This window comes from Triturus cristatus, chromosome 2_1 (genome assembly GCF_964204655.1).
Source record: "Triturus cristatus chromosome 2_1, aTriCri1.1, whole genome shotgun sequence".
Taxonomy (NCBI): Eukaryota; Metazoa; Chordata; class Amphibia; order Caudata; family Salamandridae; genus Triturus; species Triturus cristatus.
The window spans coordinates 413,197,372-413,221,115 of record NC_140581.1 but is presented as its reverse complement, the minus strand read 5'-3'; the positions used below and the strand labels follow the sequence as shown (position 1 = coordinate 413,221,115).

General features: G+C 45.6%; 1 protein-coding gene across 2 annotated transcripts in view; it reads right to left on the bottom strand.

Annotated features, from left to right (window-relative positions):
- SHISAL2B (shisa like 2B) overlaps positions 1-23,744 on the bottom strand; it is a 198,650-nt gene that overhangs the window by 46,785 nt on the left and 128,121 nt on the right. For both annotated transcript variants that reach the window (XM_085631644.1, XM_085631653.1), the window contains exon 2: positions 16,134-16,291. In XM_085631644.1, coding sequence (XP_085487770.1) covers positions 16,134-16,291 — 158 coding nt within the window. The remainder of the gene's footprint in view (positions 1-16,133; positions 16,292-23,744) is intronic.

Genomic DNA, 23,744 nt, shown 5'->3' with positions numbered 1-23,744 from the left:
CCTACCTGAGATAGCTGCCAAAGCAAAGGAGTTGGTAACAACACACTATCCCAGGGAAGGGTCTCTGATAGCCCATTGGGAAACTTTCCAAAGAAACTTGCTTAGTGACGTTCCTACAAGAAATTTTGCAATAAAAGCATGGTAGATGCCTCTTAAATGTATGGGGAATAAAGCTTGGAAGACAAGGAAAGAACTGAGAGTATTGGTAAAATCTACAAAGGAAAAAACTGTCTCTAATAGTACCTGGAAAAGAATAAAATCTCTTAAAAAACAGTATAAAAAGGAAATTTGGGAGAACAGAAAGATGCAAACGGATAACTTCTGGTCCAAGCTGCTTTTTAATGCGAATCAGTCAAATGCAAAAGCATTTTGGGAACAGGTTAATTGTCTCACGAGACCAAAACAAATAATTAATACTCCTTGCCTCTCAGAGCAGGTCTGGATGCAACATTTAATAAGCACCTTTGGGAAAGTGGATATAAAGAGGAAAGAAGCTAAAAACATCATTAAACACTCACCAGTAAAGGATGACAACCCAATTTTAGAACTAATGCCAAGGGACACTAACCATCTGATTTTACATAGTCAAACTGAACAGATTAGATTACCTTATATCGCTGGAAGGACATCGGGAATATCGGGAATATTCCATGATGTAAAAACAACTGTAAACAGCACGATTGAAAACTCCATTTCACAATTTATAAAAGATGATTTTCTTAAAATAATAAGGTCAGGCAGAATGGATAGTGCTCCAGGACCAAACGGCATCCCACAGGCAATTTTCAAATTGGATCCGGATTTTTGGGCTACGCCTTTGACACATTTATACAACAAGGTGAGCAGCTCAGGGCACCATAATCAACCCTGTGTGTAAAGGAGGCAACCTGGAAGAACCAGCAAATTATAGACTGATTTCGCTAATGGACTCAGAAGCCAAATACTATGCCTCTCTAGTTCTCAGAGACTTGGTACATTGGTCGGAAACTAATAACATAATCTCCATAAATCAGTCAGGATTTCGTAGGGGTTCGGACACAATTACAAACATCCTAGCTCTAGGCTTAATGGCAGATAAGATCATACAACAGCGGAAAAGCCTTCATGTATGCTTTGTAGACTTCACAGCTGCATTTGATCGTGTAGATAGAGGTATCTTATGGAATAAATTAAGGCAGTAGGGGCTTCCAACGCACATCCTCCGAGCCATAATGCAGTTGTACACAAACACCTGGATTAAAGTCAAATTAGCAGATGGCTCTAGACTTACGAGGAAAATACACACAGAAAATGGCCTGAAACAAGGTTGTGTTTTAGCCCCTCACCTGTTTAATTTATTTACGGCCGATCTTTCACCCAAGCTGGACCAGGCGAACTTACATCCTCCACGCCTAGGCCTTTTACAATTAACGCATCTATCTTATGCAGACGATATAGTTTTGTTAAGTCAAACGAAAGTAGGGCTTCAATGAGGGATTGACATATTGAGGAATTTCGCAAAGGACAACTTACTAGAAATAAACATAGCGAAAACTAAGGTCATGATAATAAGTGAACTTGGAGGAAGTCACAAATTATAAATACCTCGGGTTTAATCAAGAAAGGAAACGGATTGATATATACCTTTTGCTCAATAGCGAAGTGTTTAAGCAGTCCATCATTTAAACCATTATTGGCTGTTGTTAAAGCGAAGCTCTTGCCGACTTTAGCTTATGCTACTGAAGTGCAACATGGCAAGGAAGCAGCAGTCCTTGAGAGAATGCAAATCAAGGCATATAGAACAGTTTTTGCTTTACAGAGAAATTCCTCTCCAGCGCAGATTCGCCTAGAATTTGGTTTACTGCAACAACGTCTAGCAAGAATGTATGCGACAATAAAACTATGGTACAAAATCCGTTTAAACTGCCAGAATCGGCTTAATAGCGCCATTTGGGAAGCTCAAGAGAATAATTCATGATCAGTTTATCACAAGTATTTGCAGTTATCAATAAAGTTAACGAAGGTGTCGGAGTTATGTAACCTGAATTTACAATTCACAACATTTCGATAACTAATAAATAAAGCAGCAAAAAGGCACTTGTTAACGGAGGACAAAACTATATTCAGCAAGCGCTCTCATGCCTGGATGGTACTGCAATCTCATACGATCTTACAACCAGCGGTTTGCTTGGGCATAACGTATTCCATACATCTAAAAAGGAAATTGCTAGCAATACGTCTTGAGGCACTACCGACTAATGCTGATCAACCCCTCTGGAAATACAGTGGTCCGCCGTCAAGTACATTATGTGGTGCTCCGAAGCAGGACTTCATTCACCTGATTTGTATATGTCCCATTTTAAAATTAAATCATATTTTATTGTTAAAAAATCCTTTTAAAAATAGGGGCATACGCACCTGTAGGTCAGCTACACTAAAGTGTCTTGATCCATATGATCCGCAACTTAATTTTAGACTGGTAAAGTTTTTACTTTTATATGAAAAATTGATTTTAATTGGTACTTTAAATGGTATTTTACTAAAAAGAGGAAACCTCTGATATACTGTTTAATATTGTTTTATCTATTTGTAACTGGTTCTTCAGCGGACAACTAATAAGTCTAACATGTATATACATTGGTGCAAATACTATCTTTATATGATGTTATCAAAAGCTGTAAATTTTATTAATGGTAATCAAGATTTTAACATGTACAGCATATTTTCCTCTGCAGACTGCTTAATTTTATTGGAATTGTTATGGTTTTAATTAACTTAAACAATAAAGACTATTACATTTAAGTACAAGCGTGTGAACAAAAGGGTGTGTCTTGTTACTGAGATTCCTGAGAAATCTGGGAGTGTTGTGTTCTGGGGTGTCATTTGTTTCTCTGTGAGTGAGTAGGAGAGCAAGTGAGACACTATGGCTAGTCTGTCCTGGGCTCATGGGTACTAAAGTGGTAGGATGACTTGTTCCCTATACACCGAGGTCCAATAATCCTGCGCATAGTTCTGTTTTTGGGCAGAATCCCTGCAACAATCTGACATTGAAATGCTGGTCTAACTTAAACTTAAACACTGGAATGTAATACATTTTTGGACTTCTGCTCCAGAGTTTTTTTGTATATTATTAGGCTGCAGTTTTAAATAGCAGGTAGATAACACAGTGGGTTAAGCTCGAGCTGCAGTAGGAGAAGAAGAGGTATGAGGATGTGGAAGAGATGAAGGGAAGGAAGGGGGTGAAGAAGACAAGAAAGGAGAAGAGGAAGAAGTAGGTGACAAGAGGAGGGAAGGATGGAGGAATTGGAGTGTAGTGGGAAGACATTCAACACAACAGTCTCCATCTTGCTTGCATTACTCCTCCATTGTTGAGTACTGTTTATACAATGGCTAACTCAGAGTGCTCCCGTTACCTTGCTCCTGGAGTGGACATCAGGCATATGTTTTGGGCTTGTCTAACTGTAAGCATATACTGGGGAAGGATTCCCACTATACTTCCATCCTCCACTGGCCACCAGGGCTTATTCGACCTGGACTGTTGCACACTAGGGCTTTATACACGCCCCAAATCAGACAAAGCAGCTAGTAGGTTTTTGGACCTAGTCCCCCTCCTGGCCTCCTCCTTGACTGGGATACCCCACAAGCATGCCAGCGTGCCACCTTAGGCTAAAGTGGAGTCCACCTCCCTGAGGAAGGAAGAAAAAGCTTTACCCTACCTTTGTGGGACCTTATGATTTTCTCCCTTAATGGATGCCTCAAAGATTATACTACACCTCGCCAGGGTGGCTCATGTGTGCCCTCTAAGATTCACAAGCTCGCCTATTACCCTCTGTTCGAGCACTCTCTGTTGAGGCCCCACTTCCTGGCCCAGCCCAGGCACCCAGACTGTCCTTTTGACGGGTGCTCCTGACCACCAGCATGGGATCCCACACACTCAGTACCCCTTGGCTCAATCCAGGATGGACTATCATTTCATTTGCTTTCGCTTTTGGGTCAGGCTAGTTACTGTTTATCTTTGTTCTATTTCGTGACCATGCATCATGCTACTGTACGCTTGTAGTTAATGCCTCCACATCACTCCAGCTATGCAAATACTACATTCCATTGTGGTCTTACTGTTGATTTATAGCTGGATTCCGATTAATGTATGGGGCAATGCTTCAGTGTTTGAGTTAAGACAAATTTTGGATTTTGTCTTAAGTTTGTCTTAAATTTGATTTAAGACAAACTTAAGACAAAATCCTAAGTTTGTCTTAAATGTGTCTTAAGTTTGTCATAAGCCAAACTCAAGTCAAACTTAAGACAAACTTAGGACAAAATCCTAAGTTTGTCTTAAGTCAAACTTAAGACAAACTGAAGACAAAATCCTAACTTTACTACTCCTAAATGCCTTTTGTGAATACCGAAAGTCATAAAGTTAGGATTTTGTCTCAGATTAGTTTTGTTAATCGGGCCCGATATCTCGAGTTTCACAGCACCATGATGGCTTCACTGAAACCAGGAGTGTTTGGTACCAAACAGCTACTTGTAATAAATTCATACTGATGCCATTGTGAGATTTATTAAAACATGTACTCAGAGGGCACCTCAGAGGTGCCCCCTGAAATCGTACCGACCCTGGTGTTGGCACTGACTGGCTTTAGGCAGCCTCCCATACACAGACATGTTTCTGGACCCATGGGTGGATAGCCTCTGCTCTCTGGGACCAGAAACAATGTACATCCTCGACAGAGGTGTCGCTCGATGGGAAAGCTTCAAAGGCCTGCTGCCTTTGTAATTTAACCCCCAGCCTCTGCTGCTAGTAGCAGATTGTAGCCCCGGTTTACACCCCTACTTTGGGTGGGAAACCCTGTGGGAAAACTCAGAGAGACCAGGAGGTGTGCCCACCTTTGCCAACTCCACCCCTCAGGTAGAGGAGGTGAAGTTAAGCTCACTTTTCAGTCCCCTCCATCTTGAAGATGAGGGGACTCCTCCAATCAGGGCTAGGTCTAAGCCCCTCCCACAGGAGGGTGGCATAATTGAGGGTGCAGTGACCCCAGGTAAGGTGCCCATTGGCCCTACCTGCTACATCCCTTAAAACACCCCTAAATGTATTATTTAGATGACTACCTCAGACCTGGAAACTAGATCTGCGACAATCTAAGAAGAAAAACGACATTACTGCAGAGAAGACTAAAGACGACTGCCTTGGCCCCAGCCCTACTGGCCTGTCTCTCGCTTTGGCGAACCTGCGACCTGTCTTGCAGTCAGCGACCTCTGAAAACTCTGGCAGGACTGCTGCCTTCAAAAATGACTCCAATCTCCCAGGGACAGAAGACCTGTCCAGAAGAAATCTATTCCAAGGCAGTGGCGACAGGCATAGGTGGTGGGTGGCAAGGTGGGTGCGAGGGGGGCGCACGCAGGGGGGTCGCGTAAAGGGTTTGCGTGGGGGTGCAAGATAAAAAATAAAATTAAAATAAACTTACCTTGCAGCCGGATCCCGCGTCCCTACTCCTGCTCTTCTCGTGGAACTCGAGGAACAAGAAGCACAGCCAGGCCCCAATGCAGCATTGTGATTGATCCAAGCGTCCTGGTTGGACGCTCAGCCAGGGAATGGAGTCCTGGGCATGTTCTCCACGCCGGCTGTAATGCAGCCTACATGGAGAACAGGGAAAGTGCGCAGTGACTGTTTTGGGCGGACCGAGAGGGCCGGACAAACAGTCATGTGCACTTAAGAGTGGCCAACCATTCCTCCCCTGCGCCGCTCCGAGAGCAGAGTAGCCCCGCCCACCCACCTGTAAAGAAGCACAAAGCATAAAATGATAACTCCAAGTTATTATCATTTAATGTTTCTACTTCACACTGCTTAAAAGCAGTGGGGTGATGCTCCTCTGCCATAGCGGAGGAGGCGCCACTGCTCCAAGGGCTCTAGATCCAGCTTGAACTGTGACGCCTGCCCACTCTGTACCCGGCGCCCACCACCCGAGTCTGAGTGGCTCATCTGTCCAGTGAAGTCTCCCCAAAGATCCTGACCTTGATGTCCAGCATTGGCTGACCTCTCCTGATCTCCACGGCGGTGCCTGCAGTGTGAATCCAGAGGCTACCCCTGATCGCAACCGTCTCCAGTAACAAGGCTGTGATGTAAAAAGGGAACCCTGCACCCGACGCCCCTGCGCCTTAGTGCTCTGAATTCAGTCAGTCAGAAAACTTTATTTCGGCTTTAGCCATAAAAGTGCATAAAAGACATAATATTATTAAAAAATTAATACAACAATAATCTAATAACTGTCATTCAACATTTCATGGTATAAAAACAAATAATAAAATGCAGATAGTAAGATCAAGTTAACCTTGGTGAGGTAGCAGTTTCCTTCTAATTAGCCACATTGAAAAAAGAAATTTTGCGATTACAGTAGCATATAGGGAAGAGGTGTCATACTTTAACAACCTGTGGAGTTCCATACAATGTCTAGCCCCAATATTCTTGGCCAATTGGATAATCCATTTTCTGCGCGGAAAGATATATGCCGGACAGAAAAAAAGAACATGTGCTTCAGTTTCTTCCGGGGTACCACAACCAGGGCAAGATTGCCGGGCTGAGCCCGACCACTTATTTGTTCTTGAAAAAAGCGGGAGGGAGCCATGCCTGAACTGAAGGTATAACTTTTTGGCCAAGACAGGTTGTATCAGGTCTATTACGGGCTCAAATTTATAACTAATTTTGGCCTCTAAGAATGCAGAGGTCAAATTAGCTATGGTAGCACTACAAATAAGGTGGGTCAAATTTCTTTCCTCCAGGATTTTAGCCAGGGATCGCTTTGGAAGAGAAGAGCATGCGTGCTCAGGCGAATGCCAGAGATCTTCTCTCCCTATCTCCCTGAGTGATTTCTTTATATGAGCTAGCCAGGGAATGGCGCCAGCCATTGGAATTGACAAAATGGACTTCAGTTCCTCCTGAAAATTTACCAACTCAGGGGTACTCCACAGGCGGCGCCAATACATTACTGGTCTGGAAGCAACCATATCCGTAATCGGTCGGAGGCCTAAATCCATCCTAAGTGGCTGCATAGGAGTGCTCGTTGGAAGTGCAAGGATATTTCTAAAAAATTTGTTTTCTGACTTAAGTAAAATCGGGGAGGGGGTATGGCCCCATAGTTCTGCTCCGTAGGCTACAACGCCCCGAGCCTGAGTTTTGTAAATCTCAACAAGTGGGCTGATCAATTTGAGGTGGCTGTTTTTTAACATCTTTGTAATTCCCCCGGTTATTTGGACAAGTTTCAAGTTTACTTTAGAGATCTGAGTTCCCCAGGTCATTTTATTATTAAGGGTCAGTCCCAAATAATCAAATGTGGTGACTCGTTCTAAGGGCTGGCCGTCCAGTTTGGGTGTAGGGTGGTTAGTAGTGTCTGCATGAAACACCATATATTTGGTTTTGCTTACATTGATGGCTAAGTTCCTTTTCCTACAAAAGGATGCAAAACCATCCAGAACTCTTCCCATCCCCATGGGAGTTCTGGAGAGAAGCAAGGTGTCATCAGCAAACATTAGTGTAGGGATTTTCCTTCCCGCCAACTTGGGGGCATCAATATCGCTTAAGCTCAGAATTTCCTCAACGAGCCCATTTAGAAATAAGGCAAAAAGAGTTGGCGCGAGGACACACCCCTGTCTCACCCCCTTTTCTACCCCAAATGGGAATGTGAGTTCACCCTTTAATCCAAACCTAACCCTAGCAAAGGTGTCTTTGTGGAGTCGCTCTAGTAAGTCACAAAGATATAGGGGTACACCCATCTCCTTTAATAGCTCCCAAAGCTGTCTGCGGTCCACCATATCGAAGGCAGACTTTAAATCAACAAACGTGAGGTAAAGGCTGCCCCCTTCGAGGATGATGGTTTTCCAGTGGATCAATTGCAGCCTAAACAATTGATCCACAGTTGACATCTTAGCTCTGAATCCCACCTGTAGGGGAGTTAAAATGTTGGAGTCCTCCATCCATGTCTGAAGTCTCCCTAGAAGGATGCGGGCAAAAATCTTCTGTGCTACATCGATGAGGCTAATAGGCCTGTAGTTAGCCGGATCGAGTGGGGAGCCTTTTTTATGAATTGGTATTATCTCGGCTCCAACCCATGTAGTTGGTAATGGCATTCCTCCTAGGATTGCGTTGTAGAGACCATGAAGGTATGGTACCCAAATATCAGGCTCGCTTTTAAAAAGATCTCCAGGGATCTTGTCTAGGCCGGGGGCTTTATTGGGAAGTATTTTACTAAGAGCCACTCTAATCTCGCTGAATGTACACATATCGGGCTGCCCCGGAAAAGTACGGGTGCTGACATAGGGGCTAGTGGAATGGTTGTTTTCAGTGGGATCATTGAGGGCGTATAGATTTTTAAAGTATATACGCCAAGTTTCTTCCCCAAGATTGGGTTGAAATGCTTGAGTAGGGGCAGATGATCCTGTCTTAACCAAATTCCAGAAGGATTTGAAATCCCTATTCTTCAATGCAGAATAGATCTCCTCCCATCTAGTGATTTCCCACTCTTGCTTCGCATCATACAAGATTTTCTTAAAGGAGGCCCTTGCTTCCTTGATATCCAGCAAATTACCATTCTTGAGGGTTATCAAGAGCAATGTCTTTGCTTCCCTACATGTTTTATTAAACCAGGTTGGTTTCCCCCTGGTTAGCGCCGAGTTGGTCTTAATAGCTCGGCTAAAGTGGGTCCCAAGGATGGCACAGAGTTCGATGTGGGTGGATCCAATTAGTTCTAAATTTACATTACCCTCAGATATAGTCGATTCTCCCATTACTTTCACTAGGAGAGGATAGATCTCTGAGTACATTACACCGAGATCACTTTCAGATTGAACGATCTTCTCCCATCTAATTCTTCGTGCCCCATCGAAAGTAGTTAGCGGTAAAACAATGGGTGAGACATTAGTAGTAGTGGGGGGAGTATTAAAACCCTCCATGCATAAAACTACGGGGTTGTGGTCGCTTTCGTAACGTTTAATGACCTCGAAATTCGAGGTCCTGGACCACAGGCCCGTACTAACCATGATGTAATCAATAATGGAGGATTGTCCGTTTCTTTCGAAAGTTGGTTTGCCTGGACTATCTAGAGGGAACCTGCCATTACAGGCTCGTACTGAGAATGCGAGTGTAATTTGTGTAAGTTGGAGGACCAGAGGCGTCCAAGCCTTAGTGGGATAAATATTAGGTGGAGGTATGTCCCATGCTTGATCCTCCTCCTGTGCTACTGGCACAGTTAAGCCATTCAGTGGCTCGTAGTGGCAATTAAAATCTCCACCAAGAATAAAGTTTTCAGGGTTAGAAATCGTATTCAGGAGGGCCTCTAAGCTGGCCAGAGTGGGAGACAGTTGACCATAGCTCACTGGGCGAGAGTATACACTTATCAAGTTCATCTTACCCCTATCCTGAATGGTTATATCTAACCACATAATGTCTGGGGATTCAGTACGTTTTTTTTTGATGGCATATCCCAAGTGTGTTCGAACCCAAATGAGCAGCCCTCCCGACGGTCTACCCTTCTTTTGCTTTACTGCGGGTTCCCAAAAAGTAGCAAACCCTGCACGATGAGAAGGGGTCAATGCCCAAGTCTCCTGAAGTAAGCAGATGTCATGTCTATCAATGAACTCCCCCCAATCGGGGAGTTCAAGCAAGCGTAACAAACCGGCCACATTCCAGGAAAGAATATTCAACCCGGCAGTCTGACTGATGGAGAAAGTGCCGGGGAGAGTCGTGCGAGGGATTGAGGTTGTAGTCAGGGGGGTAACTGAACTAGCACTGTTATTACCTCTAAATCTAGAGGAGTCAGTGGGAGGCGGTAGAATGGGGTTGTTAGTAACGGAGGTAGGGGAACACAACGCTGTTGAGGTGTGAGGGGTTGGATCCATTTGGCTCCCCATTGATCGATTTATTTGCCCTACTGCAAATTGACCGTCCTTGTGGTCTGTCGAGGTCAAGATAGATATAGTACCTTGACCCTCAGCCTTTCCCAAATTGGAGCCAGATTTCCCTAGGCTTTGTTGGACCAATGGTGGCAAGAGAGGTCTAAGGGTTTTTCCCCCCAAGCATAGGGCATAATCATCAACCAGGGGTTCCCTACTCACATAACCCTTGGGGACCGGGGAATATGGGGGAATAACCAAACTCTGGGTGGAGTCCCTTAAAGGCAGAACAGCAGGCCCATGAGGGAAACTAAGCTTCAGTCAGTCTACACAATCCAAAGTACTGAACCTATTGTGGCAGGGAATATTATATTGGAGCTTATGAGTCTCAGCACCATGGATTTCAGTCTGACCAAAACCCCATCTCTGTCTGCCTAGTTGGGCATTGGCTATATCCCTCCCATGGGTGTGTGAACCTGGGGGATAGAAGTGGGAGAGGGGGAGGGTGTGAATTCCGTTGGCGGTGTCTGCCCAACCCCCCTTGTGCACGTGTTGTGGGACCCTTGGATCTTTGAACGTTACAACTACGCAGTCTCCCCTGATGTTCTTCGGGCCCTGACCCACCCATGGGACTCTTCGAACCATTAGGATTTCTCCATTCAGAGTGGAAGGCAATGGTCTATATTTGTTCATCCAGTGTATTACCTTAAACTTCAACGATAGGTAGGGTTCAGTTCTATCCTTCGGAAGTTCGGGTACACCTGATAGAACAGCCACATATGGGCTGCAATCAGGAGGAAGATCAAGTCCCAAAGGGGGCTTAATATTGAAGAGAATGTCCGGTCTGAGATTAGTCAAGGAGGGGGTAGGAAGCTGAGGTGGGGGATCTACCGAGCTTCCCACTATGATAGGAGCAGTAGGGGGGGATAAGGGGACGGGAGGGAAAGGTCTGCCATTCTCACTAGGGTCTAATTCCCTGACGGTCTCAGCTGAAATACTCTGACTAATGTTCGCTGTAGGCCTTTTATTCAAGGTATTAGAAGGCAGTGTATCTGATTTTTGTCTAGCTGGTATCGCTGTTGAGTGTATTGCAGGAACGGTAACTGATTGGATCCTTTCAGCTATCAGGGCTAGCTTTGATTCAACTGCAGAAAGGCGTCTAACCAGAGGGGACAATCTTCCATCAATAACGTCAGCCAATTTATCCCAAAAATTACTAGGAAGGAGCACACCCATAGTTCCCTCACTAATTGTTGAAGGGGTAGGACAAACAACAGAGTCCTGAGTCAAGGTATTCTTTGGGTCTATACTACGGGTAAGGGCGTTGGGGGCAGGGTTGGGAGCTTGGATTCTTTGTTTTTTTTTTGAAGGATGAGTCATTGAAGCACCCCCTCGTTTCTTAGCTTTTACAACTGGGGGAATTGACCCAGTGGCTTTGCTTCTGACAGATCGGTCAGCCATAGACCTTGTTTTGGGGCAGTTAGCAATAGGTGAAGAAGCATGATTGCCATCATGGGTCGACCCAGTGAGAGAGGATTCGGCTAAAGTTGCGTCGGCAGGGGTCGATCGGTCCCCTATCAATGTTTCAACCGAATGGCCGCTTAATGATGGATGCTCAGAATTGTTCGGGGGGGGAGAGGGGGCAAGCGCAATATGACCCAGTGAAGATCTTTTCCCTAATAAAGGGTCAAGGGATAACCTTCTTTCGGTGGCGGCAATCTCGTAAGCCAAAACATTGCTTGCTCGAGTTATGAAATTATCCAAGGTCCCCACAACATTGCTTCCCTTGTTACCCACCCGTAAAAATCCAGTTGCCATAGTATATGCCTTGCTAGGGATGGCGACCAGGGGGGAGGGCCAACCCAGCCTCAAACAGTCTCGAACGGCCTCAAACGGCCCTGTCTTTGCCCAGTCTTAGCCCGGGCTGCGTCCCGCGCTGCGGGAGTTGGATGTGGTTATTAAGCCTCAGGAGGGCGGGGGGCGGGGCAGCAGGGAGAGCGGACCGGAAGCTCGTTGACGGTCTAGCAGGGACTTCTGGGCAATGAAGTCCCCGCACGCTCGCAGCCCTGCTGCAGCCACACGCCAGATGCCGGATTCCCTCCTCCGGACACCTCCCAGTCGTAGATTGTGGTCCGCTCCTCAAAACGGGCGAAGGGGCACCCGCGAAGCGGGTGCGCCGAGTAGTGATTGTGCGTCGAGTGGGAGACAGGTAAGCTCCTCCGTTTGGATCCCTTGTACAGAACCAGCAAAGTGTCCCGCTTAAATCGCGGCAAAGAGGAGTTTTTTAAGCCTCAGGAGGGCGGGGGGCGGGGCAGCAGGGAGAGCGGACCGGAAGCTCGTTGACGGTCTAGCAGGGACTTCTGGGCAATGAAGTCCCCGCACGCTCGCAGCCCTGCTGCAGCCACACGCCAGATGCTGGATTCCCTCCTCCGGACACCTCCCAGTCGTAGATTGTGGTCCGCTCCTCAAAACGGGCGAAGGGGCACCCGCGAAGCGGGTGCGCCGAGTAGTGATTGTGCGTCGAGTGGGAGACAGGTAAGCTCCTCCGTTTGGATCCCTTGTACAGAACCAGCAAAGTGTCCCGCTTAAATCGCGGCAAAGAGGAGTTTTTTAAGCCTCAGGAGGGCGGGGGGCGGGGCAGCAGGGAGAGCGGACCGGAAGCTCGTTGACGGTCTAGCAGGGACTTCTGGGCAATGAAGTCCCCGCACGCTCGCAGCCCTGCTGCAGCCACACGCCAGATGCCGGATTCCCTCCTCCGGACACCTCCCAGTCGTAGATTGTGGTCCGCTCCTCAAAACGGGCGAAGGGGCACCCGCGAAGCGGGTGCGCCGAGTAGTGATTGTGCGTCGAGTGGGAGACAGGTAAGCTCCTCCGTTTGGATCCCTTGTACAGAACCAGCAAAGTGTCCCGCTTAAATCGCGGCAAAGAGGAGTTTTTTAAGCCTCAGGAGGGCGGGGGGCGGGGCAGCAGGGAGAGCGGACCGGAAGCTCGTTGACGGTCTAGCAGGGACTTCTGGGCAATGAAGTCCCCGCACGCTCGCAGCCCTGCTGCAGCCACACGCCAGATGCCGGATTCCCTCCTCCGGACACCTCCCAGTCGTAGATTGTGGTCCGCTCCTCAAAACGGGCGAAGGGGCACCCGCGAAGCGGGTGCGCCGAGTAGTGATTGTGCGTCGAGTGGGAGACAGGTAAGCTCCTCCGTTTGGATCCCTTGTACAGAACCAGCAAAGTGCTCTGAATTAACAGTGAGCCTACAACACCCTACATTGCCATTGATCATTCTCCTGCATCCTCTGGTGCGACGCATGCAGCCGGTTTGTCGAAAACAGAACCTGCATTGAAAGCACTGGGCGACCAATGCTGAATTTACTTGCTGCATCTGGCCTTCCCTGTGCTGCCGGCAGTGTATGTTTCGCCCCGTGCTTAACTTAACCCCCAAAAGCTTGGCCCCTGCAACCGATTTACTTACCTGCAAGCAGTGTGACTTTGAGCACCCCCAGTCTCCATTGAAACGCATTGGGTCGAACTCCGATTTGGACCTCTGCACCTGGCTGCCCCTGTGCCGCTGGTGATGAAGTTTTGGTACTCACCTGACCCTTGTTCCTTGCTGACCTTTGTTATTTTATGTTATGTTAAGTGGGATATATAGAGCGCATAATCACCGGCAGGTCTCTTAGTGCTGCGAGAAAGTAACTAAACCCCGCCAAAGGTAAGGTCAGATGTACATACAGCACCAGGAGTCGTTGGTACCTTGAGTGTAGATCACTGACTAGTTCCTTGAATAGCTCATTGAACCGGGGAGTCGATCATGGAGGGAGGTACACTACCAGTAGTGCTAGGCATGAGGATTTGGAGCAGAGTTTTACTCCCAAAATGTCAGCACTTTCGAGGCTCTCTGCAGCTGGCTTATCTATAGCTAGCCGTTTGTTGTATAATGTTGCTACTCCCCCTCCTCTTGTCTTTTCCTGCCTGTTGTGCCATAGGACATCGTATTCCAAGGGTAGGACAGCCATAACGTCCGGGGCTGAAGTGTCCTCTAGCCAGGTTTCTGTTACTGCCAGGATGTCTGTGGTGCCATCCTGGAGGAGAGAGGAGATATCTAGGCTGTGTTTCTGCAGGCAGCGGGTTTTTAAAACTGCTACCCTTAGTCCCTGGGGGTTGCCTAGACCCACGTCTTAAGGGGGAAGTGGCAGTGTGACCGTACTCCATTCTCCCCCTTGTTTCCCTAGTATGTCCTCCGACCTCAGTATGTCTTCCACCCGTTTGTCCAGTGGGTGATCCAAAAGCACTAAAGCCATAGTTCCTCTGCTGAGTAATTCTGAAATTGACCTGGGGTCCTGGCCCCTGGACTCGATCGGGCGCAGACGGGCTTGCCTTTGGCGTGCCTTCGGCTCACCAGCGGCGCGCCAGCTGCATGCGTCCACTCCATCACGGCCATTAAACAGTTCCCTCCGCCCACCCCACCAATCAGCCCTACTATGCAGCAGCTGATAGACTGCATAGCTGTGACGGAAGTGCAAGTGCTGGTGTCCTGGGAAGAAACTCGAGTGCACAGGAAAGGACAGCTATAGGTGCAAACAAGAAAAAAGCAGAGGTAGGATATGAGCTAAATGGTCGATCTGATCGCTAGGAGAGTACAAGGTAACACACCAAATTCAAGTTTTAAACAGTCTAAAATATGTTAAAAGGATAAGACTTTACCGTGGGTTGTCCAAACCACCTAGTGAGTTTAGCCCGTGTCTCTTTGGTCCCGAAAACTGGAACTGTAAGTGAGCTACTTACCTTTTTAACACCAATATCGTTTTCCCCATAGGATAACATTGAACTGTTCAGAAATTGTTCGAAGTGTCGACTTTTGAAAATGAAAAGTTTTTATATTTAAAAATGTACTTACCTTATTGCAAAGATCCTGGTCTTAAAATAAAGTACAAACACAGCTTATTTATCTAAAATTGGTTTTGATCTCCTTCTTATTGAGTAGTGTGTCCATTATTGGTCAATGTTGTGCAATAAATGTCTTACACTCCTCTGTGTTAGACCTAAGGCTGCTCGCCAACACTACCACTAACAGAGCACTCTGGGTTGTACATTGTGCCCTGTACACTTTTGAGGAATCCCTGAACTCTACATGGCATGCCACTAGGTGGTTATACCATGCACAAAGAGTCAGCTTCCTACAGTACGTGTGCTATACCAAAGCCTTCGTTCATTCATTCTCATTCATTCATTTAGATATGTGTGTATATATTGATATAGTACAAGCCTGACTACAAAGCAACTGCGTGCTGGTCAGTGACGGAGTTCATTAGAAGGCATGCAAGGGGGGGAAAGGGAAGCTTTGTTTGAACCATATTCTGCCAATAACCTCAGCGGCGGCTCCTACTCAATGGCGGACAAGCGTCGCATCACTGGCTCAGAGCCAGCATCTGAAAAATAACAAAATATTGTATTAATGTTTGATTTTTCAGCTGCTGGCTGAGCCAGTGTGTGTAGGGAGGATCGGGGCTGGGGCATGGTAGGAAGGAGCAATGAAGTGTTATGTGCATTTCTAAGTGAGCATGTCAGTTCGGCTGGCCGTCTTATGCCGGCCAAACAGACATGCACACTTAAGTTTCCATAACCGGGCTGCATTCTACAGCTGGTGGAGAAATGTCACACACTCCCTGTGCCTGAGCGGAGCACCAAAGCAGCCCGCTCAGGCCAATCCCGGCGCTGAGAGCAGTGTCTGGATTGGATGGGGAATCTGTCCCAGGGACTGCTGGGAGTAGCAGGAGAAAGGAGGAGGAGCGCGAGGCTGCCCCAGGATCAGGTACTTTATTTATTTTATTTATTCAACATTCCCCCCCACTTGCCATTGCTGCTGCTGCCCTGCCACCCCCAACTGTATATTGACAGCAGCCGCGACTTAATAACCTGCATTATGTGGTGGCTAGCATCATCAGAGGGCAGAAACTAACATTTTACTTGCGCAACAGGGGAAGTGAATATGAAATGACAGGGCTACATGAGGAGATGATGGCTCTTTTTAGGTCGGGCAACAGACAGCTTTAGCTGTCCGAGATGACCTCATGTCACTATTACATACCCCATACAATACACACAACACAACACTGACAGACATAGTCTTGCAAAAGTAATGGCAACATTAATTTGCAACTAACTATGAAGTAAAAAGTTTATCATGTATTTTGTTTTGCTGATGGAGGCTCGTACAAAAGACAACAGTGTGGTTTTATTTCAGCTTAGAAAGAGCGCATAATCTTTTAACCTTACCTTCTTGGGTAGATGAGGACTCTATTTGTTGCATTTTCAGTCCGGTATCTAATTTCTGTGGTTTTGTGTAGAGAAATAAATAACACAGGACAAAGACACTGATGAGGAATGCTAGCAAAACCAATGCAGCAATTCCCAATCCGATCAGAGCACCGATGCTGAAAGAAAGACATAGTAAACATCATTGTGGGCTTCCAGTATAGAAAATATGCACACGATATCAGGATAATCAATCAAATAAACACCTTTATATTGTATGTAAAGTATATGATGATTGAGTACATCCCAGGATGCAAAAAGGAAAATGATTAAGCATGAAGATTGATGTTCTGCACACAAGCGCGCCTGGGAACAAACAATGCCGAGCACCTTCGCCCTGATGCTGTGGGCACTTTTAGGGCTACAGTGGAATGGACACAGTACCATCTTCTGGACTCGTTCTTGCAGGGTCTCAGAAAGATGTATGCCCCCTTTGCTTTGCTGTTGCTGCTGTTGTAGGCAGTGTTGATAAGCCCCTAAAATTCCATGTCAGGACAGAAGCAGATCCCCAGTAGTAGGTATTGAACCAAGCAACAGGATCAGCACACCTTAATTTAATTGTGTCGTGAACGAGCACAAGCACATGAGCAGCCTAGGTGATCCAGTTACAGAAGGATGCATTTTAATCCGTACACCAGGCACTGAAGGGGACACTTATTTAGATTAACTGTTGCAGTGGTCAGAGGGATGTTGGACTAGTTAAGACTGCTAAGGATCTCTTTAATATTTTTTGGGGTTGAGGGAATGAATAAAACAGAGTTACGTTGAACTCTCAAATATTTGGTAAATCAGGTAGTAGGTTTGATCATTAAAATAGCTAAGAAGTCTAAATATGATCCAAAGTGTGACATTTCGCATGTTAATATCGATAATGATATCAACTAAGGTTTTTTTTCTGGAGTTTTATATTGCACGAACTAGACACGAAGGTACCAGAGCGCTTTACATGAGCACCAGTTGCGTTACAGATGGGCACATTCATTTTTGTTAGGCACGCGGAGATTAAGTGATTTGCCCAGAATCACAGGATGGTGAGCATCGTTGCCAAGACTCGAGCCCCGTTCCCCAGCGACTGGAACCGTAAGGCTACATTCTCTACCCATGTTATGACTGATGCATTAGAGGGATCGTCAAGCCAAACATTTCAAGTTACACATGACCACTTACTTATTAGAAAGTAGACCAACTAGAGAATGTAGAAAGAAATGTGTTGTGTGCGAGTGTTCAGTGCAGCAAAGGCCATAAGTATAAAATGAGGGTCACGGGATTAGCTCAGTGATGCAAGGAGTAAACTAGGAAGAAAACACAGTCCAAGAAGCCCTTGCAGTGATGGATCCACCACACTGGTCAGTGTGAGAGGGAGAAATCCGTAAGAATGGCTGCAGAACTTCCTGGTAGGCTTTTTGTTGTTTTACGAGGAGATGGCTTGGTATTGCAGAGGCATGGCCTCTTTCCTGCACATACCTTCTGGAAGCTTCCCCCGGCCCTTCTCCTGCTTCCATTTCTCACTTCTTGAGTTGATGCTTCTTCAAGATAAGGGTGAGGCCGAGTTAATGCTGCTAGACATCCATTATGCTTTTTCCCTGTGCCCCCCCCCCTCTCACACCTTGGCTGATGTGGCCTGGATTGCTTTTGTTATGAATGTAAGCACTCATCATTGCTTTTCTAATTGATTAATCTTCTAGACTGTTGCTGCATTGAAAAGTTGGACTGAGCTATTGCTGCCACATTATATATTTATTTCTACTCCAGTTCAGAGTATTAAGGGAGACTTTGTAGATAAAAGCGCAAATAAAGAGCAAGGATGCGCCTTGTACTGTACGTCACATGCGCACTTTTGGATATGTAGGGTTAGAAGCTGATGGGTATTGTAACCATTGGGTGCTCCCAAGTTTGCTCTTTTGCCCTTCATATTCTTCACCGGTGGAGTTATATAGGCAATCCTGATTTTTATTTTGGAAGTCAGTGCCAGACACTGACATCTCCAGGAATAGTCTCACAGCTGCAGGTGGCTTCTCCTGATCCATTCTGACCGAGTCCTGGGGTTAAGCCTTCACTTGTCATGGAATTTCAGAATTCAGAGCTAAGATAGCACTACCATACTTCAACTTTTCTACATTAGAATCTTTTTGTTTGGAAATCAGGACTACATTTTAATGTTCAGTTCTATCCAGTTTCTTTAAATGGTGATGTAATATTGCAATTTAAGTGGTGTTTTCAAGTGTTTTTTTTTCTTTTGTGCTTGTCGGTTTTTAACAGGAGAGTCAGACTTGGTGCCTAAATATAATTAAGATAAAGTGGGTTGCAGACAGTTGTTTCTTTTTTGCCAGTTTCACCAGTTGACATTTTTACAAGGCTTTGATTCAGTGACGCTAAGTCACCATTTTATGCTTTAGACGATTTATATTAATCTGCGTACACACATACATATAACCGTGCGATTCTCATGATAAGATGTACCATTACAGTAATGCTCATGTTAAATTTAATCATAGTTAAAGTGTTTTCACATTAAGTTAGCCATAGTTGATATAGGCTTCAGTTAAATAATATAGCCTTATACCGGCCATTAAAGGCCAGCTCCAGCATCGGCTCAGGTTTAACAAGGGAGCTGGACTTTAATGCCTGTAGCCCAGCTACGGAGGGCTATAAGACTATCAGAACATTGCGCCACTAAAGAGCAGAATGTTCTAACAAATAAAACAAAGGCTTCAAGGAGACCCAAATCCCTTGGGCTCTATGAGGCCTTTGTTCACAGCAACAGCTGTGAACGACAACATTGGAATGTTGGCGCTCCGGGCTTCTACTGGCCATTAGAAACCCGGAGCACTACAGGGCATATTTACAAGGGCTTTATCTTTGCTTTTTTGGCTTAAAAAGCCAAAAAAGCGGAGATAAAAATATCGCCCTATTTACAAGAGGGTGCTAACATGCATAATCGCATGTTAGCACCCCTTTTCCCAACGCCTCCCTTTGCATCTCTAATGAGATGCAAAGTGGGCGTCACTGGGCGTTCCCCGGATGGACTACCTTGCAAATATTGCTGATGTTTATATCGCAATATTTACAAGGCAGCCCACAGGATTTTAGCACACGTTAGATTTTGGCGAAAACGGCGGTTTTCGCCAAAATCTAACGTCTGCTAAAACCCAGACTTACCTATGCTTTACATAGGGGGTGGATTATGCTGATACGACCCTGTGGGTCGTATCAGCAACATTATCGCCGTTTTGCTGGGAACATCGCTGGTTTTCCAGCGATGTTCCCTGCAAAACGGCGATAACCTCGCTATCTCTGGAATCTAATCGCCCTGGAGAAACGCGTTTTTAATAACATGCTACCAGGGCGATACATTCCAGAGATAGCTTGCGATAAAAAATGTATCGCTAAGCACGGCCAGCAATATTTATCGCTGGCCGTTGATAATATACCCTACATTCTTTTCAATGGAGCTCCTAGCATTTCAATGTTCTAATTCACATTAAACTTTGAAATGCGTCTTTCGCTGCTGTGTGTTATCACATTTTTTTTCCGCTTGTTTCAGAAGCTGATCTGCGATAACTGTTTTTTTTTTGCATTACTTTTTTTATTTTAATTTACCGATCCAACACGGATTGGTAAATAAAACGAAAAGTGCCTACATCATTTTATGGACATACCCTTGCACAATGACAAAGTCGCATTGCATAGCACCCTTTGTTTGGTGTCTTCTGCTTTAGCAATGCTGCACTGTATAGGGGTTGCTGCCCAGCATCGCTAAAAACCAATATCAAAGCCAGTAGGCCAAAAATGCAAGATTTATTGTCTTTGCCACTGCTAGTTAAAGTCTAGTCTAAGCACAGAGATTCCTCCAAACCCATCTCATGCCTTATAAATCTAGTAGGCCCAGGAAGGGGTTCTTTTGGCTTGTGTGATATCTTACAGATTCATGTAACAACAACACCTGTGTTTCTCTCTTCTCACTTTATTCCCTGACGAGGTGGTAGTCATTGTCATAATTTTAAGAAGGGCTTTGTTCGGCCTCTCTACTGAAAAGAATGTGTTGTTTCTGTATAGTGACTATTTAGTTTAATGTTTTAAAACTTTATTTTTCAAATTTTCATCATAGAAATATAAAGTATGCAAGCACGTACTCAAAGGCAGAACAGTGTACATATAATCTGACAACAGCGGTTCTTGTTAAAGCAGCACAGCAATATACATTCAGAGCGTACCTCAATATGGGTTAGAGATATTGCTCTTAGTATCAACACAATTCATGTCACCGCACACAGTGCTAACAATAAGTACATCACAGAAACTAAACAGAGATGTTTTAGCCAGCGAGTGAAGCAGCAATGACAGGCCACATCTTGGGGCTAATAAGTGGTGAAGTAGCTGGCAACAAGAGGAGTGGTTGGCGGAAGTAGAGGGTCTAGACACCGTACCCACCATACAACCCAACAATGAAGCTTATACTTTATGGGGGCAGAAATTAAGAGTCTGTCGTTGAAGTAGTGTCAGACGGGTTTGTCGTCGAGTGTGTGATCAGATAACTCATGAAGGGGGCCCCATATATCTCTAGGTCGCGATGTTCTAGGAAGCAGCTCGGCGTAGTTGGAGAGCTGCTCCTGACAGTACAATAGGTCAGACATCCAGTCTTTGAACTTAGACGCCCTCCCTCTGCTCCAGCGTCACGCAACTCGCCTTTTGGCCATTAACAGGCCCAGGGAGATGAATTTGCGATATGATTTAGGAATGTGTTTGGTGTACCCCAACAAAGCAAGGAGAGGGGTTTTCTCAAGTGTCAGTGCTGTCATCTGTTCCATGGCTTCCAGGACTTGTCCACAGTAGTCATGTACATTAGGGCAGTCCCAGGCCAGATGCAGAAAATCTGCACTTGGGCTACTGCACCTGTTGCAGCAGTCCGTATCTCTGAGCTTAAACCTGTGCATCTTTGCAGGGGTGTAATAGAGGCGATGGAGGAACTTGAAGTGCGTTATGCGCAACCTACTGCTAGCCGAGATCTGCTCCGTCTGTGTGCAGCAGTAAGACCATTGATTGTCTGACAATGCAGATCCAAGTTCTGAATCCCAGTGCGCGTGTGCGGGGCATGGGGACCTAATCCATTGAGTATGTGTTGTGTGGTATATCTGGGAAAGTAGTCGCTTCGGGGATGTCACGCTCAACATTAAATGGAGGGGGATAAGGCGAGGAGGTTCCCGCGGGAATTCCAGGGTGATGGAACGTATGCCCTGTCTGAGACGCACGTAAAGAAAAATATCTAGGGGTGTTGGCTGATGCTCTCGGAAGAAGAGGTCAGAGGTGCGAAATCTGCCGTCCAGATACAGATCCCCCCACGTTCTAACGTGAGTACGCTCTGTTAGGCATCGAAAAGCTGTCTCTTGTAGGAGTGGCATATTGGGATGGTATACAAGTGGGAGAGATGGGGAATACAGCATGGGGTTTTGCATAATAATATTTATATGATTCCAGGCCGTTATCGTGTATGTGAGTGTGGTGGGATCTTTGTCCCGCGGGTTCACAGCATTGTGGAGTGCACCTTCAATGGGTATGGGGTCAGCTAACCAATGTTCCACTGCTACCTGAGGCATATATGGAGGGGGGTGTACCCAATAAAAAGCATAATGAGTCTGCGCGCTAATATAATATAGTTCAAAATCAGGAATGTCATATCCTCCCTGCGCATAGGGTCTAATGAGGATGTGCAAGCGTGATTGTTTGCCCCCCCCCCCACACCAATCGGATCATTTCAGTTCATAACACTTGAAAGAAATATCTCCCGGGGTAGTAAGGAATATTCAAGAATAGATAAAGTAACTGTGGAATTATAACCATTTTAATAAGGGACACTCGCCCTGCGAAGGATAGTGGTAACGCAATCCACCAGGTCACACATTCCCTGAGGCGCTCAATTGTCGTGCCATAATTAAGACGTATCAACTCCTCCCTAACGCGGGAAATACGGATACCCAAGTACCTCAAGTCGGTGTCGCACCATTCTAGCGGGAAATCTAGGGGAAATTTGGTTGTGGATATGGTGAGAGGGAAAAAATTGGATATCCACCAATTAATTTGTATACCGGATATTTTCCCGAATACTATGAATTCCCGTAAAACGGGATTCAGATTCTCCTGCGGATTTCTAATGTATAAGGTAATAGCATCCGCGTATAAAGACACGAGTATCTGTTGCAGATTGTACCGGAGCGCCCTGTGTTGGTGGTGTTGCCGGAGTTTCGCCGCCAATGGTTCCACCGCTAGGGCGAAAAGTAATGGCGACAGTGGGCAACCTTTCCTAGTGCCTCGGGAGATATCAAAAGGTGGGGAGATATGGCCATTAATAAGGACCCTGGCCGCCGGTCAATGGTATAGAAGCTGTATCCATGATAGAAATAGCGGGGGGAATCCCATTCGCCGCATTACCCCAAATATATAGTCCCATTTGACTGAGTCGAATGCCTTAGTGGCATCGAGGAAGATTGCAGCCAGGGGCAGATCCGGTGCTATATTATGGAGAACTGTGAAGAGAGTCCTTAAGTTATGGGTAGTTGCCTTGCCAGGTATAAAGCCTGATTGGTCAAGAAGGACCAATTTATTCATGAGAAGACTGAGTCTGTTGGCTGTAAGTTTAGCTAAGATTTTAGCATCACAATTAATCAAGGAGAGGTGTCTATATGAATCACAATTGGTCGGCGATTTACCTGGTTTGAGCAGAGATGTTACCAGGGCTTCCCTCATTGAGGTAGGGAGTGTCCGAGATTCCAGGGAATCTTCGTATACTTTGCTAAGAATGGGAGCTAATTGATCTATGTATGTCTTATAAATCCCCGCGACCTTCCCTGACTGTGTATGCATTTTAGCCTCGCGTAACTCATCTAATTCGTGATCTGCGATAACTTTGTTTAATCGAATTGTAGTCAATGTGCTAGTTTCTGCGTAAAATTATTTATCCTTGTAAATTTCACCAAACATTATATAATGAATGCCTAATTAACAAAGGTAAACGTTCAATTTTGTATAAATTTACTATTTTTTGGGATTCCCAAACTACGGGTTTAATTTTATCAATAGTAATTTTACAACTGTGGAGATTCTGCAGTCAGGGTAGAGAACTCTGCACATAAAAATATAGGACATGACAATCTTTTTATGTGCTAGTCTCTCTCCATCATGTGTGTGGAGTCTCTGCAGTCGTAAAATTACTATCAGTAAAATTAAACTTTTAGTTTGTCAATACCCCCAAAAATTGTAAACGGACACAAAAGTACCATTGTAAATCAGGCTAGAGGGTTTTGCACCTGCATTGGGGACAGCCTGACCGCAATGTTTCAGCCTGAACGAGATGTTTTATGAAGGTCATGCAGCTGTGAGCTTCCTTTGTTTGATGTCTTGGAAGATGAGAGAAGACACCTTATCGGCATAATGTTAGCTTTTTATTGGTTCCCCGGCTCCTGAGAACCATGGGGAATTGTGTTCTGTTGAACTGAATGTTTTAATTGTACAATGCTGAGCTATTTGTACAGCAGAACGCCCCTGCCCATTCTAGAGTGCAGATGCTCCTATCTACTC